This window comes from Dasypus novemcinctus, chromosome 13 (assembly GCF_030445035.2).
Source record: "Dasypus novemcinctus isolate mDasNov1 chromosome 13, mDasNov1.1.hap2, whole genome shotgun sequence".
NCBI lineage: Eukaryota > Metazoa > Chordata > Mammalia > Cingulata > Dasypodidae > Dasypus > Dasypus novemcinctus.
The window spans coordinates 87,747,909-87,763,768 of NC_080685.1; the positions used below are offsets into that span (position 1 = coordinate 87,747,909).

A 15,860-nucleotide genomic window follows, 5' to 3' on the forward strand; every position below is an offset into this window, starting at 1 on the left:
AGTTTTGATTCACTGCCTAGTGCAAACAAAATTAAAATAACTACTACCCAGTTAGGTTTCTAGACTGTGATGCATACCATATTAAAAAACAAAATCAAACATGATTTGAGCATGGAAAGCTTAATCCTAAAGAAGTATTGTGGAAGTCAGGAATGTCTATTGAAAACTCTTGACAGAGTAGTGGAGTGAGACTAGGAAACTGAATTAGAGAAAGGGAATGAAATTCGGTCAAGTAATGGGATTTAAGGCCTAAATAGGAACTTTTAAAATTTATGACTTACTGGGAAGCAAATGTGGCTCAAGCAATTAGGTTCCCACCTACCACATGGGAAGTCCATGGTTCGATTCCTAAAGAAGACAGCGAACTAGTACGACGGGCAAGCGCAGCAAGCTGACACAACATGAAGATGCAACAAGAGACACGAGGAAAAACGTAATGAGAGACACAAGAAAGCAGGGAGCAGAAGTACCCACTGCCTCCTGAAGACAAGCATGACAGCAAGCTGACACGGCAGGCAGGCAGAGCAAGCTGACACAACAAGATGATGCAACAAGAAGCACAAGAAGAAGAAGAAAAAAGACAATGATATATACAACAAAAGCAGGGAACAGAGGTGACTTAAGTGATTAGGCTCCTCCCTCCCACATCAGAGGTCCCGGGTTCAGTTCCCAGTGCCTCCTAAAGAAAGAAAAAGAGAAGATAAACAGACACAGCAAGTGTAAAAAACGAGGAGGGGGGGGAGAAATAAATAAATAAAATTTTTTTAAAAATGTATGACTTACTATATGCAATATTTCCTAGAATATTATGAGAGGGACTGATCATGTGTTCACTGAGCCTGTTTTTTTTTTAATCATTTGAATGTATTTTTTGAGCTACTGTGGTTTCAGGTGGCCATGCACACCTGTGTTGACCTAAAATCATGACCTATGGGGAAAGTAAAAATAGATGTTAAATATGAGACATGTGACTTATATGCCAAAGCCACAGTTTTAGAGCTACTCATTCTCCTGTTGGTCATCTTCGTCATATATAGTATACAACATGTAGAAGGCTAGATGGAGAATATGCCTGAGCCTGCAAATGTATTTAGGGATCATAAGAGTTTATGAATTATCTTTAAATGTAAAATAGTTTACTTTGGATATTTTGGGGTGACCTTAGTATATTCATAAGTTTCCCTCTACTATAAGTAAGTTTTGTGAGTTCCCAAAAATCCAGAAATTCTTCAGAACTCGGGAATATCCACAATGAAAAGGTACAGGCCTGCATAGAAAACAAGAGTTATAAAATTCCAACAATATTTAGGTAGCATTATTTATAGACACAGCAAAAGATGAGTTTGTTGCTATCATTTAATCAATGATTTTCCTTTTAAAGCATAGTGAGCAATATACACTAGTATATGTGAGGTAGCATTACATGATCTCATCTCTATTTATAATATTAAATTGATAGGGTAATCCCAATTGGCATATAAGATTTTTCAGAAATATTTATAAAAATAGCTTACAGTATGTCCCTGTTACTGTTTTTCAATCATATGTGTACTAAGTAATTGATAGAGACAAATAAAGGAGTATAATGTGATTTAAAAGCTAATTTTGCTTGGAAGCATATTTTCTCACACACATACATACACCTGCTCACATTGGTGCACACTTTCCCCAGGATAAAACAGTTCTTTGGATGTTATTCTGATTTTTGAATGTATATAATATTCCTTACTTTGAGGATATTACAGATAAACTAGACTGTGGTTTTTTGTGGGTTTTTTTTTGTATTTTTTTTAAAAAGGAGGTCTTTATGGTAATCAGGATTTCTACAGTGGCTCCCCCAAGGATGTCCTGGTCTAACCCCCAGAACCTGTAAATACAATGAGATATCACTCCTGTGATTATGTTAGCTTATTGTAAAGCACAGTTGACTTTAAAATGCAGAGATTTACCACATAGGCCTGATTCTAATCACATGAGCCCTTAAAAGCAGATCATTTTCTCAGCTGATGGCAGGGGGGAAGCCAGAGAAATTAGAAGCATAGAAAGGACTCAATGTGTCATTGCTAGTTTGAAGATGAAGGGGGCCATGTGAGAAGGAATGTGGTGCCTTGGGGAACAGTGAGCAGCCTCCAGCTGGCAGCCAGTGAGGAAACAGGGACCTGAGAACTGCAGCCAAGGAACTGAATTCTACCAACAACCCAGATGAGCTTGTAAGCAGATTCTTCCCCAGATCTTCAGATAAGAGCCCAGTCAGCAGATACCTTGATTTTGACCTGGTGACAACTTGAGCAGAGAACCAAGTGAGCCATGCTAAATAAACTTCTTGCCTACAAACTGAGATAGTAAATTGATATTGTTTGAAGCCACTAACTTTTGTACTAATTGGTTGCAGCAACAATGGAAAACTAATACAGGCCTCGTTGTCTATGTTGTCTACTGTCACATCTTTGCATAAATCTTGAAAAGTTTTTATTCCACTTCTGCATATATTTCCAAGTTGTGCAGGATCCTCAAATATATTACTGGAGCAATATAGACTCAGAAAGATAAATTTCAAACAAAGCTAGAGACTGATGCACACTCCTTTAAAGTTTCCCCAAACCCCATCTGTTTGACTTACAAAGGACACTCTTACCTGGAAGTAGAAAGTTTGAAAACCTTTGTCTTTCTTAGGCATATATATGTAACAAGAAAGATTTCTTGAAAACTCAAAAAGTTATAAAATTATATTATTTTGCAATTAACTCAGATGATGATTAAGTTTGAAGTAGCCCTCAAAATCTGAAGGGCCCTTGCTGCAGCTTCATTTACATCAGTAACTTGTTCATCATCAGTCATTAATCTGAGAAGACTGAAAGAAAGGCTGGTTCTCTGTAGGCCATCCCAGAATAGCTCAAATAGTTTCCTCTGGCTCAGCTAGTACACAAGAACACAGTATAAAATGTTCCTTCTGCTGAGTCCCTCTTCAGGGAAAATGTAAATAGGAGTCATGTTCCCCCACCCCACCCCCATCACTGTAGGGTCGGGCCATAATTCCACAGGAACATGAGTTAACCCAGTTTTGGCCTTGGCAGTGGACATGTGACTTGGTCTCATTCCTTTCCCTTGGGCCCAGCTTCCCAGAGCCACAATTTTATTTTAAACTTGGTTGAAGGAGTTTGGTTTTAATTATGGGCCTTCTTGAACTCCTGATAACTTTAAAGTTAAAAGCTTTTGTGGGGATTTTTCTAAGCCAGTCTCTGGTGTGTAGAGAGCCCTACACATTTCACAAATCAAAACCAGCCTTGTTCACGTACCTTTCTAGCATTACCATCTGAACTAATGGTGATGGTTACTCTGTTCTTTTATTAGAAACAGGACTCAAGCAATAAGAATTTCAATAAGTATGAAAAGAAGGAGCCTGCTTCTTGGTTTTAGGGCATTTAAAAAACTATGACCCATCCAGCTAGTCATCTTTTTACTTCTGCTCTCAGTATTCTTGTTGGTTCTGAGCAGCATTTAGTCTCTTTTGCTTTGGGGTTCCATTCATAATATGTATTGCCCCCAATTGAACCATAAAAGCTGTGAAAATAATTCCTTCTCTGAAAGATTTTTATCTATTTCACACACACCAGAGCGTCTCATCTTAATGGCTAGCATTCTCTTCAGGAGAAGTTAGAGCAACAACTCGTAACAAAAACACTTAACAGAAGTTCCTTCTAAGATTACCTAGTAAGAACATATGATATATAATTTGTGCATTAGCCTTTAAATTGGATGGAAATCTCATGCCTTTTTAAAGACATATGATGTCATGTAAGAGAGAGTGAGCAAAAGAGGGACGCCAGAAGGATGGGGCCATTCCTAAAGCATAGATGAGAAGAACTCACAGTCCTAGCCTCCATAGTTTTGCCTCGAGTCCCTGAACTCTGTCCTAAGACTTCTCCTTATATCCTGCCCGCTAGGACGGCCTCCTAGAATTCTCTTCTCTCAGAGAACCTTCAGCGTTCATTTCCCTAGCCTGTTTCTGCCTGCCTCGAATGATGCCACTTCCTGGCTCATCGTTCCCCTAAGACCACTTAGAACTCCAACTCTAGTCTCCAGCCCTCCTGATTTACTCCATAATCTCCCTGCAGGGTTGACAGTTAACTTTATAAAATGAGAAGCAGTATCGGAGTAACAGTGAAATGTACTTGGTTTGAGTGACAGCAGGATGAAGAGGAAATATTGAAGTTAAATCTCCGCTAATTCAGTCACTCTGCTCCTTTACCCAAGAAACCCAAACTTTTCTCTCCTGCAATCTAACCAATGTTTTTTTCATTGAACCTAGATTATCTAGGATATCAAGAAGCCAAATAAAACGATAGTTTCCAGAAGTATCCATCAGTGAAAATCAACTGAGAAGTCTGATGTAAAAACCTAAGCCATTTTATCAGAAGCAAGGGAATTGAACTGTAAATCCAGAATACTTTTAAGCTATTTTGCCTTCCAGCCTATAAGAACATTATAAAACTTAGAGGAAACTGTCTAATACAATTACACCATCTCCTTTAAAATTCCAGTTTTCTCCCTTCTTTGAAGTAATATTGTTTGCATTATGGCAACTGTGGTTACCTCTACTGTATCCATATAATTCTATTACTATTACTGAGGTTTTATGTAAGAGGGCTCTCCTCTAATTGGTAAGGTTGACCCTCCCAGGACTTTGCTAAAGCTAGCCTTCAAAGGCAATAATCAAAAACCAAATCCAGATACCCCAGAGGAAGTTAGGTAAAAGTTAAGGGGAGTGTTAGAGAAAGTGGGGAAAGATCAACAATTAATTTGGAAGCCCTGTTTTTTCTGATATCTGGATCTAGGTGAATTGTGCCTTTTCTTATCCACTGGGTCACTCATCACCTATACATTTTTTATGAAAGTTCACCCCCAAAAAGCTGAAAACAAGAAATCTTAACATGCCTTAAAAAAAGATGATAAACAGCAGGTTGTGATATTTGCCTTTAGTTGCTCCTGGCAGGCAGATGTTAGAGTGTCATTCATCAGCTCTTTCTTACAGGACTGTCATTATGAAAAAACTGCCGTAAGCCTGTAGGGGCAAGAATTGGTGTGGCGATCGCAACTTTGAGTACCATTAATATTATCTTCCTCCACATGTTCTCATCTGTGGCAAAATTAATTTAGACCTCTTGAATACCCTCTGAAATCTGTGTTTTCCTATCCAGGAACCCTGTATAGGCTTTTTCTGATTGCTGCTTGGTAGTCCTAACTCATGTTTATATTTTATATTAACTTCCTCAGTAGAGGCCATACTGTACAATCAAATATCTGTAAATTTTGTTGATGGTGATGACAGAGCATAAATAGCTTCATTGTACTTCAGAACATTCTAAATGAAAAGGGTTGATAACATGTCATTCTTATAGAAGTAAATCAATGAAAATGATTAGCATATTTTGATTATAGATACTGGCTAAGATTGATACCTAGTACAACCCTAATTTCCCTGTCTCTGTGGAAGGAAAAGCTTGTTTCTTGGCTATAAAGGCAGCTGCCAGAGCTAACCCAGCAGAATTTAAAGTTAAATGTAGGGAAACGGATTTGGCTCAATGGATAAAGCATCCACCTACCACATGGGAGGTTCAAGGTTCAAACCCAGGGCCTCCTGACCCATGTAGTGAAGCTGGCCCATGCACAGTGCTGATGTGCGCAAGGAGTACCGTGCCATACAGGGGTGTGCCCCGCCTAAGGGAGCCCCATGCACAAGGAGTGTTCCCTGTAAGGAGAGCCACCCCGTGCGAAAAAAGTGCAGCCTGCCCAGGAGTGGGGCCGCACACACAGAAAGCTGATGCAGCAAGATGACACAACAAAAAGACACAGATTCCCAGTGCTGCTGACAAAAATACAAGCGGACACAGAAAGACAAACAGCGAATGGACACTGAAAGCAAACAACTGTGTGGGGGGGAGAAATAAATGAAAAATAAGTCTTTAAAAAAAATAATAAATAAATAATAAAGTTAAATGTAGCTAAAATCTTACCTAACAAATTAGATATTTACAAAGAGGAAACTAAAAAAGCATTTTCAAGTGAGGTCGCCGCATTTTCAGGAGAAAACAAAGTCAGCAAATAGACAGTGATTTAATTGTCAGAAAGGTAATCCCGCCTCAGTCCATGCACATCAAGGAGAACTGGGCTTATATTTCAGTAGGAGAAAGAAAAAGAAGGCCAAGGCAGATGTTTTCATTGTAGATGGGTCATTTTTTCCATATCTGAGAGAGTCCGTCTTTGGAGAGACTGTCAGGAATGGTTCTCCCATATGGATGGTTTAGTTTGAAGGCTATACTGCCTAGAAACAGTGAGAGAAACTAGTGTCCTAAATTATTGTCTCATTTAGTTGTGTGGGAACTCATTTCCTTGTATCAAATGCCCTAAGTTAACTTGATACCCTAATCAGCATCAACAAGCAATACAGTATCTTGCCAACTAAAAAATGAAAGAGAAAGGAAAGGGAGCTGGGGCCAGGGATGAACTGACCTTTTAAGAGCATATTTTCTCATAGTTATCACACTTAATTCTTACCATAAGAGTTAAGTGGCAGTTTGACCAAGGGCATATGGCTAGATGATGTCAGAACAGAAATTAGAACTCAGTTCCAGCCAAGGCCTTCATACTTCCTCCCAGAAACATTATTAAGGCAGATCAGTGAATGTTTGGGAATAAGATAGTGGATGGATCTCAGATAAAGAAATTTTAGGGAATCCTCCCGTAACATGTTTTAAATATATTATGTGGGTGTATTTCTCTAATACCATCTTCTCAAAACTTCCTTCTTTTCAGAAACCTTCTAAGTTGGAGCCCACCAGTTTCCACTGTTATCTCCATAGCACTTACTTGCACGTTTTGCCTACATTTGTTCAGACCATCTTGTTAATTATGGCTCCTCACATGGCTTACTCTACTTATTCTCCCCAGTACTCCCCCTAGGGGGCTTTGCACTCAGTGAGTGCTTAAATACAGTAGACTCTTAGCATTTGATAATATGAAGTTCAGTCCCAATTATTTATGAGTCTTGGACAAGTCACAATTTGCAGTTTTCTTGGGTTGTGAATTTTAATTCATCCAGCTATGAGGCCAGATCTCACCACAAAGCAGTGCCCACATAGCCAACAGCCCAGCATCTCAGTTTCACTGTAGTACACTTGAAGCTTTTTTATATATTGAGTAATTTCTTGAGAAGTGATTTAAATTTAGTTTCTTTATGGGAAAAAAAAAAAGGCTTAAACTAAGGAAAAAAACTTTGGTTAACATCAATGAAGTGGTCCTTGCTATGGGATAGCATATGACTCTCACTGGAGTTCAGTTATAAATACTTAAATGTGAGACAGGGAGCAGATTTAGCTCAGCTGATAGAGTGTCTGCCTACCATATGGGAGGTCCAGGGTTCAAACCCAGGGCCTCCTGACCCATGTGGTGAGCTGACCCATGTGCCATGCTGATGCGTGCAAGGAGTGCCGTGCCACAAAAGGGTATACCCCACATAGGAAGCCCCACGCACAAGGAGTGCACCCCACAAGGAGAGCTGCCCCACGTGAAAAATCACAGCCTGCCCAGGAGTGGGGCTGCACACATGGAAAGCTGACACAGCAAGATGATGCAACAAAAAGAGACACAGATTCCTGGTGCCGCTGACAAGAATGCAAGCAGACACAGAAGAACACACAGTGAATGGACGTAGAGAGCAGACAACTGCAGGGCGGGGGGGGGGGGGGGGGGAAGGGGAGAGAAATAAATAAAAGTAAATAAATCTTTAAAAAAAAAATGTGGAACAGGGAGAAAGCTCAGAATTGTCCTGAATTGCAGATTTGCAATTTTAGGATTCTCAAAGAACTCCAAGAACTCCAGGTAGATGAGAATGTTGAAGATATACTTTAACATTTTTCTTCCTGACTTCCTCATCTCAGTTGGGCATGTGTTCACGTTAAAAGCCTTTGTTTAGTCCACTGGTGCTTTTATCCAGGGCCATACATCAGAATCACCTGGGGGACTTTTTTTTAAAAGGCCCCTCTCTAAATCTACTGAAAGAGAGTCTCCACGGTTAAGGTTCAGATGTGCACATTTTGCAAAAGCACACATGATAATTCTAAAGAATATAGCCCTAGAGAGAAAGAGAGAAGAATTCCACCGTTAAAAGCCACCTTTTAGCAAGGTCATCCTACTTGGTCCCTCTTTAGTCAGAAATGCAATGTCACACTACACTTCCCCTGGACAGCTTTGGGGTATTGCACTGCCACACTGTGTTGGCTGACATGCTGGTTGCTTCCAGGGCCTGCTTAGTGCTTCAGCAACACAGTGTCATCCAGTGATTCCTCAGTAGTTCAAGAATTCATTATTAATTTTGTGGATTATTTGGTCCTTGTTTCTCTTCTTCCTTCTTCTGTCTATCCTTGAGGATTTTGTCCTTTTAATATCTCAAAAGAAATGAATAAAAGTCAATTAAGTTTTTATTTGCCCGAGTTCTTTAAAAAAAAAAAAAGTGAAGGGCTAGGAGGGCAAATGTCATCTATGATTTATATATATATTTGTTTGTTTGTTTTTGTTGTTCAGATTGTTTTAAATGACCATAGGTAATGAAGTTTACCATTTATATTTATAAAACCCCTTTTTTCTGAGACTTCAGAACATGGTCTTTTTCTTTTCATTTTTCTCCCATTATCCTAGGGACTATGAAGAGAATTTCTCACTTCCCCCTCCTGCTCTTCTCACCCATCTACTTTTACTAGCCATCTGGGAGAAACCCAGGAACTTTCCAGAGTTGTACTATTTTACAATTTTACAATTTACTATTATTTTACTATATAATTTATTATTTTACTATTTTACAATTTACTACTGTAAATTGCAGTATTCACTCAGGGTTGGGGGTAGTAAATTGAAGGAAATAAATAGAATGAATGTTGAGGTACACAGAGGTTAAATGTCACACAGAAAGGCATTAATGATCACCTTGAGAACACCAGATTGATTTGTTGGTTTGGGGGAATGGGGGAAGCTTTCAGTCATTTTTCATTTTGCTGATTTCTAGTTTAAAAAGATGCTATCCCAAATGCCCCAAATCTAGTGAGGGATGGATTACAAAAGGTATGAGCTACTGCTAAGTAGCCTGGCTTTCTTTGTACAATCAGTTGAATTGCTTTTCTTAAATTGCACCCCTATTTCCAGCTGTGAAGTTGAGACATCTAATTTAAAAAGTGCATTTATAAATGGAAATAATAAAATACTCCCTTGCTAATGCTATTTTTGTTTTGTCTCCTCCATTCTCTAGCATGAAAGACTTTCTAGGTAAGAACTTTACCTGTTTTATATGCATGCTTAATACTTGAGTGAATGCATGTCTAATTAAATTTAGCATTATATAGTTCAGTAATATTTCTCATATCCTTTCCTTCCTTTTCATTTCCATAGCCACCACAGCAATTCAGGCTTTTCTTATCTTCTGCCTAAAGTAACACAATAGCTTTTTAAAATATCGGTTTTATTGTTATTTTTTAAGGGGTACCAGGGATTGAACCCAGGACTTTGTACATGCAAAGCTGGAGCTCAACAACTGAGCTATACCTGCTCCCTGTGCAATAGCTTTTTAACTCACCTTCCTGCCTCCAGGTTCTCCCTTTTCCAGTTATCTTGTGTACTTCCACCAGAGTAGTTTTCCTAAAGTACCACTGTACTAGGCATTAGAGAAACAACATGAATAAGACACTAGCCATACCCTTAAGTACCTTAGAAACCGTTGGAGAGACAGATAATTTCGGTAGAATATAATGCTAAGGCAGAAATATGGACAGGTATCATGAGCACAGAGGAGAGGCAATTAACCTAATCTGGTGGTTCAGGGAAAGCTTCATTGTAGATACGTGAATTGAGATTGAGATTAGATACTGTCATTTGATAGTGTTGGATTTCATAGTTGATCCAACACAATACCTTGTACCTAGAAGTGCTCAGTAATAATTTATTGAATGAACTAACCTGTTTCACAACTGTTAAAAATTAAGGAAGGATATCAGGCTTTTTTATAGTTGAAGGTATAACCTTCCAATTTTTTACCTAAATTAATGGTACAAAATTGATTTTCCTGAAGAATAAAATAATAAAAAATAATCAAGACTATGGAACCCAAAGTTTAAAATCTCTTTTTCATTGTTCCTCTGATGGAGAAATTAAGAAGAGGTTGGGGAGAGGTGTAATTATGGCAAAACATAGAGAAAATGAGTCTCCACTTCTTATAGTTTGTTTGGTAATTAAGCTGGTTGTGCCTTATTAACATATTCTAAAATTTACAACTTTGCATGTGTTCTTTCTCCTTACTCTCTCACCAGGTACCAGCTGGGGATAAATAATATTACTTCTAACCTAGCAGAAAATTACTTAATTTTGCAAAATTGATAGAATGGCCTTTTGCTCTAATCTTTTGTGACTCTATTACATTATAATGACCATTTGTGAAAGTAGACTTTCCCTACAGACTTCAAAATATGCTATAAAACTGTAGTAATTAAAACATTGAGGTCCTAGTTCAGGAATAAAAAGAGATCAATGGGACACAATCAAAAGCCATGTGTATAAGCTGACTGTTCAACTCAGCAGGAAAAGGGTTATTCAGTAAATGATAATTGGAACAAGCTACACTGTAGTTGGGAAAATAGATCCTTCCGACAAGCCAGATTCCAGATGGATTCATTTTTAATGGAAAAGGTTTTAACACAAAATTAATAGAAGAGAATGTTTTATAATCTTCACATAGGAAAGACTTTCCCAAGCATGATACCATAAAGGTAAAGCTGTTGATTTAATTATGTAAAATTTTAAATCTCTGCTAGTAAGAGACACCATAAACAAGGACAAAAATTAAAGTGGGGAAAAATATTTGTAATCTGTCAGTTTTCAAACCCTTTCTATCTGTTAGGGCTACCACCCTCCCTACCTAACCCCCACCATTATAACAAGAAAAAGGCCTAATGAATAGGCAGGTCAGAAATAAAGCAAGGTAGGCGGCAGACTTGGCCCAGTGGTTAGGGCATCCGTCTACCACATGGGAAGTCTGTGGTTCAAACCCCCGGCCTCCCTGACCTGTGGGGAGCTGGCCCATGAGCAGTGCTGATGCACACAAGGAGTGCCCTGCCATGTAGGGGTGTCCCCCGCGTAGGGAAGCCCCACGCGCAAAGAGTGCACCCCATAAGGAGGGCCGCCCAGGGCGAAAGAAAGTGCAGCCTGCCCAGGAATGGTGCCGCACACACAGAGAACTGACACAACAAGATGACGCAACAAAAAGAAACACAGATTCCCGTGCCTCTGACAACAACAGAGGTGGACTAAGAAGAAGATGCAGCAAATAGACACAGAGAACAGACAACTGGGGTGGGTGGGTGGGTGGGCCAGAGGAAATAAATAAATAAATCTTTAAAAAAAAAAAAAGAAATAAAGCAAGGTAAATAACCAAAAATTTTGAACCTCACTAATGGTTAAAAAATATTAAAATTGACAATAGTAAGATGTTATATTTCTGCTATTGATTTGGAAAGGATTAAACCTCTCTGAAAATAGTATGGCTGTTGATATACATATATATATATATATATATACACATTTGAAATATATTTACCCCTTGACCTAACGGTTCCACTTCTAAGATATTATCCTAAGGAAAGTAATTGAACAAACACACTAAAATTTATAGAAAAGTCTACTCATTGTAGCAATGTTTATATAATAGTAAATTTCAAAACAATATAAATGTCTACTAATAGGGAATTCATTAAATTATCATACAAGTATACTATTGAAAACTGTGTGGTCATTTAAAAAAATGAGGCAAATCTATTTTTACTTACATGGAAAGGTACCTTAAAACATCATGATAAGTTGGGGCCAGGAATGAGGGGAGTTAGGCAACAGAATGTATTATTTTATTTATATAAATATATTTTTAACATATTTATTTAAAAACCTGCAGGGATACGATGTAAACTATTACTAGTGGTTATTTCTTGGTCAGGATTATAGGGTAACTTTCACTTTCTGTTTTAGACACTTTGATATGACTTAAATATTTTTATAAGCATGCATTGCTTTTGTAATCAGAGAAGTCAATAAAGAAATTTCTATTTACAAAAAGAATAAGAAGAACCCTGTGTGACATAACATCTCTAGAAAATTTTCTAGTGTCCCTTAATGTCATTAAGAGCTAATTACTTTGCCTTTCCCTTCTCTGTGTTATCCTTGTCCCTCCTCTACCCCATCTAGTGCTTATTTCAGCTTTCCTCCCCACCCCCACATTTGGCAATAGCTAACACAGAATAAAGACATTAGATGATGGTCCACAGCTGTTGAAGGAGACCAGTACTGTCTGCGGGCTTGTCACTTGGCACAGCAGAACAGACAGATACACTGAACTAGGCTGGGAAGAAAAAGGGGCTTTATTAGCTGGCATAGGACAGGAGAGCTAATCGATCTGAAATCTGCCTCCCTGTTAGGTTTTTTTGTTTGTTTGTTTTGTCTTTTAACAGCTTTTATACAGGTTTGAAACAAAGAGAATTAATCATAGACTCATCATCCTTGGGAAGGGGATTTGGGGAGCTTTTCTAATTTTTCTGCTCTGGTTAACAGATACACTTTGTGCCTTGTGCCTCTAAGTTTCACAGTGGTAAGAGTAGGGAATAAGTGAAGCATTATAAGGAAACATCGTACATTTTCTTTACAAAGAAAGAGAAGTAAAAGGTCTGATTAATATTAAACTCAATAGGACTATGTGCTTTTCTATAGAAACTCCATGTCTATTCCAAGGTACTTGCTAGGTTACAAGTACAATTTGTTTTGCTCCTGCTACTTATTCATGCTACACTGTGCCTTTTCAAGCCATCCCAGTTTTGGCAGGCTCTGCTGGGTGGGTTTGTACATAGCAGTCTGATTTGTGCCACATTTTACTCTGGGAAGAGTGAAGTCTGAAAAAAAACTTAAACCAGGGCGTGCACTTAACCAATGACCTTCAGCTTCCAGATACTCAGCTGAGAGACCACTCCCCTAATGAATTTGCCAGTGCTGGAAATAAACCCACCATCAACTCTAAGAGAGTTGCAATTTCTAGGAGATGGAGAAACCCTAATCACAGGCATAACACTCTCAATGTAGAATATAAGCAAGAGGATAGAAAACAAGCTGTTTTAGCACTGGGGTGGTATCCCTGAAGTATTTGGAATTTCAGCAAACTTGTAGTGTACCTTAAAAGTGTACATACCATGCCCCAACTGGCATTTCTCCTCCTTTCAACCTCCAGCTCAGACCTCCGAGTTCATATGTTTTTGATTCATTGACAGTTCATTGGAATTATTTTCTAAGAGCCACTGAGATCCAAGAAACTTTTGCTTTTAATGTATACTCTACTGAGGAAAGATGCTCAAACCTAAACTAATTTGAAAAGCTGTAAGATTTAAGTCAACACATAGCTCCAAACCACCAATTTTTCAAGTAAGCTCCATTCTTGGCAAGCAATGGCCTCCCTCCCCAAGCTCTAAGGCCTTGGAATGCTGACTGAGAGAGCAAGGAAGGACTGCTGCACATTGTTTCATACCAGGGCCATCAAGTGCTTCTTAGAGAGGATGCAAACTGCCTTTAAGCATTACTTTCCCCCTGCTTTTCCCCCTGCTTCTCTGTTCTCAAAACCAATTTTTTACCTTTAATTTATTTCCCACAGGTTGGAATCAGGAGGTAGTAACCCTACGACCAGCGATTCTTACAGTGACCGGGCCTCAGCAAGAGCCCGTCGGGAGGCCCGTCTAGCCTCCCTGACCAGCCGTGTGGAAGAGGACAGCAACAGGGACTATAAAAAAGTAGGGCCTTTTTTTAGTGTTCCTGCTCCTGGGCTACAACCTATAAAGCTTCTCAGCCTTTTTCCTCCCAGTGTAGAAAAGTGAGTGTAGTTCTGATGACACAGAAGCAAATGTACTTAAGTGACAAATAGTAACAACTAATTCCTTGTAAGTTTCTCGTTTCGCTCTACCTCTCCACCAACTAAATAAATACCCCTTTGTATATTGTTTTTTAGTACAGTAAATATATGCCTTATAATCAGATATCTAAAGGTATAAGAAAAGTAAGAAACTAAGAATTATTTTTAAAAGGGGAATAAAATGCTGAGCCCCTGAGAATCGTTTGGTAGACCCTGTAATTTTTAACAAATAAATGCTTTTAATAAGGTCATGTGTATATCAACTAAATATTTCTTGATGATAATAAAAATATTTAATAGTAATAGATTAATAATAATCTAGGTTTGGATAGAGTTTAAATCACTTCATTTGTTTCTTATAGAAGGGTACCCAGCTCCAAGGGTAGACTTGAAAACCTTCCTTTTCAGGTGCTTGAGATACCAGGGAAAAAAATGTTTTTGTTAATAAAATGTTTGTTTTGTTAGCAGAACTTAACTAAAATCAATATACACACTAGGCTGGTTCCAAAAAAAATAATTCTCTTTGGTATGAGGGTGTGTGAGCCATACTTTTTAAGCAATGTAATACCCCGGGAAGAAAATGGAATGATTATTTTTTCCCCAGAGATTAACATTGTTGAAGTTGGAGCATCGTTTTCTGTATGCTCAGCACCTGGGACTTCACTTTAAGAAGAAAGAGACCAGTTGCCTGAATGTATTCTTTCCATTTTCTCCATTTACCTCACAATAGTAGATTAGAACAGAGAGCCCTGGGCATTCTCATGTGATGCAAATTGGGAATTCCAATTCTGAGAGTATGTGATCAGATTCTCTCTTTTCCCTTCCCCAGCTCTATGAGAGTGCCCTCAGTGAAAACCAAAAACTGAAAACAAAACTTCAGGAGGCCCAGCTAGAGCTAGCAGATATAAAATCCAAGCTTGAGAAGATGGCCCAGGTAAGGAGGAAGAAGGGGACAAAAGATTGATAGGCAGGGATTGATGTAAGGAGGCATGGGGAGTGAGGAAGGGCTGGGCCAGGCCTCTGTGGAGGCAGTGAGGGATAAGATAAGCATCTTAGATTCTGATTTGATTTAGGGCTCAATCAGTATTTAATCTAAAACTGAAAATTCATAATTCAATGAACACCTCCTGATGGTCTGATGTTATGGATAATATATTTCTTACGTATTTCTCTACTGTACTACCAGATTAGTCCTAAACAGTTTCTCCTATCTTATTCATCATGTTTCAGTTCAGCTTACTACATATCACATCCTAGAGAAAGAGAAGCAAGACACTGTTAAACCTAATGCAGAGAGGTAGCAAATTAGGCCTAGAGAAATAAGTGTTTTGCTCAGGTCATATAAAAAATTAAGGGCAAAGTGGTACTAGAACATAGATACAAGTCCCAAACCAAAGATTCTCCCCAGTAGCATATACTGCCTCCCCAAGCCATCTCCATCTTTCCGCTTAGAAGTAAGGTTAGTTAGGAACAGAAAGACCAGATAAACCATTGCCTCTCACTACTGGGCCTGATTTAATAAGATATGCTTTAGAGGATGCCGGAGGTAATAACCTCATCACCAGTGTAATAAACCCTGCAACTGAAAGCTAAAGCAAGTACTGTCTTGGGTTATTTGCTGAGTCAACAGGAACCTTTTGAGTTATTGCCCTCCTGAAATGCCTGGGAACTTAGAATTTTGAAAGTTGAACAGAGATGAAAATGACTCTTTACTGGAGGGCATGAAATGAAAACCAGACGTGACTTGTTAGCTCTGGCCATGTGATATTATCCGAAAGCAAAGGCCAAAATGTTAGGGTTGTACGATACCAGTACATAGATTCTTGTGGGGAGGTGAGTTGAGTACCCTCTGAGCATGTCGTTGCATTCCCTCTGGAATGGG

The 15,860-nt window shown here is 38.7% G+C and overlaps 1 protein-coding gene across 2 annotated transcripts in view; it reads left to right on the forward strand.

The window, feature by feature from the left end:
- PPP1R12B (protein phosphatase 1 regulatory subunit 12B) overlaps nucleotides 1-15,860 on the forward strand; it is a 252,830-nt gene that overhangs the window by 214,574 nt on the left and 22,396 nt on the right. For both annotated transcript variants that reach the window (XM_004481913.3, XM_004481915.3), the window contains exons 19-21: nucleotides 9,299-9,315; nucleotides 13,724-13,859; nucleotides 14,808-14,912. In XM_004481913.3, the coding sequence (XP_004481970.1) occupies nucleotides 9,299-9,315; nucleotides 13,724-13,859; nucleotides 14,808-14,912 (258 nt within the window). The remainder of the gene's footprint in view (nucleotides 1-9,298; nucleotides 9,316-13,723; nucleotides 13,860-14,807; nucleotides 14,913-15,860) is intronic.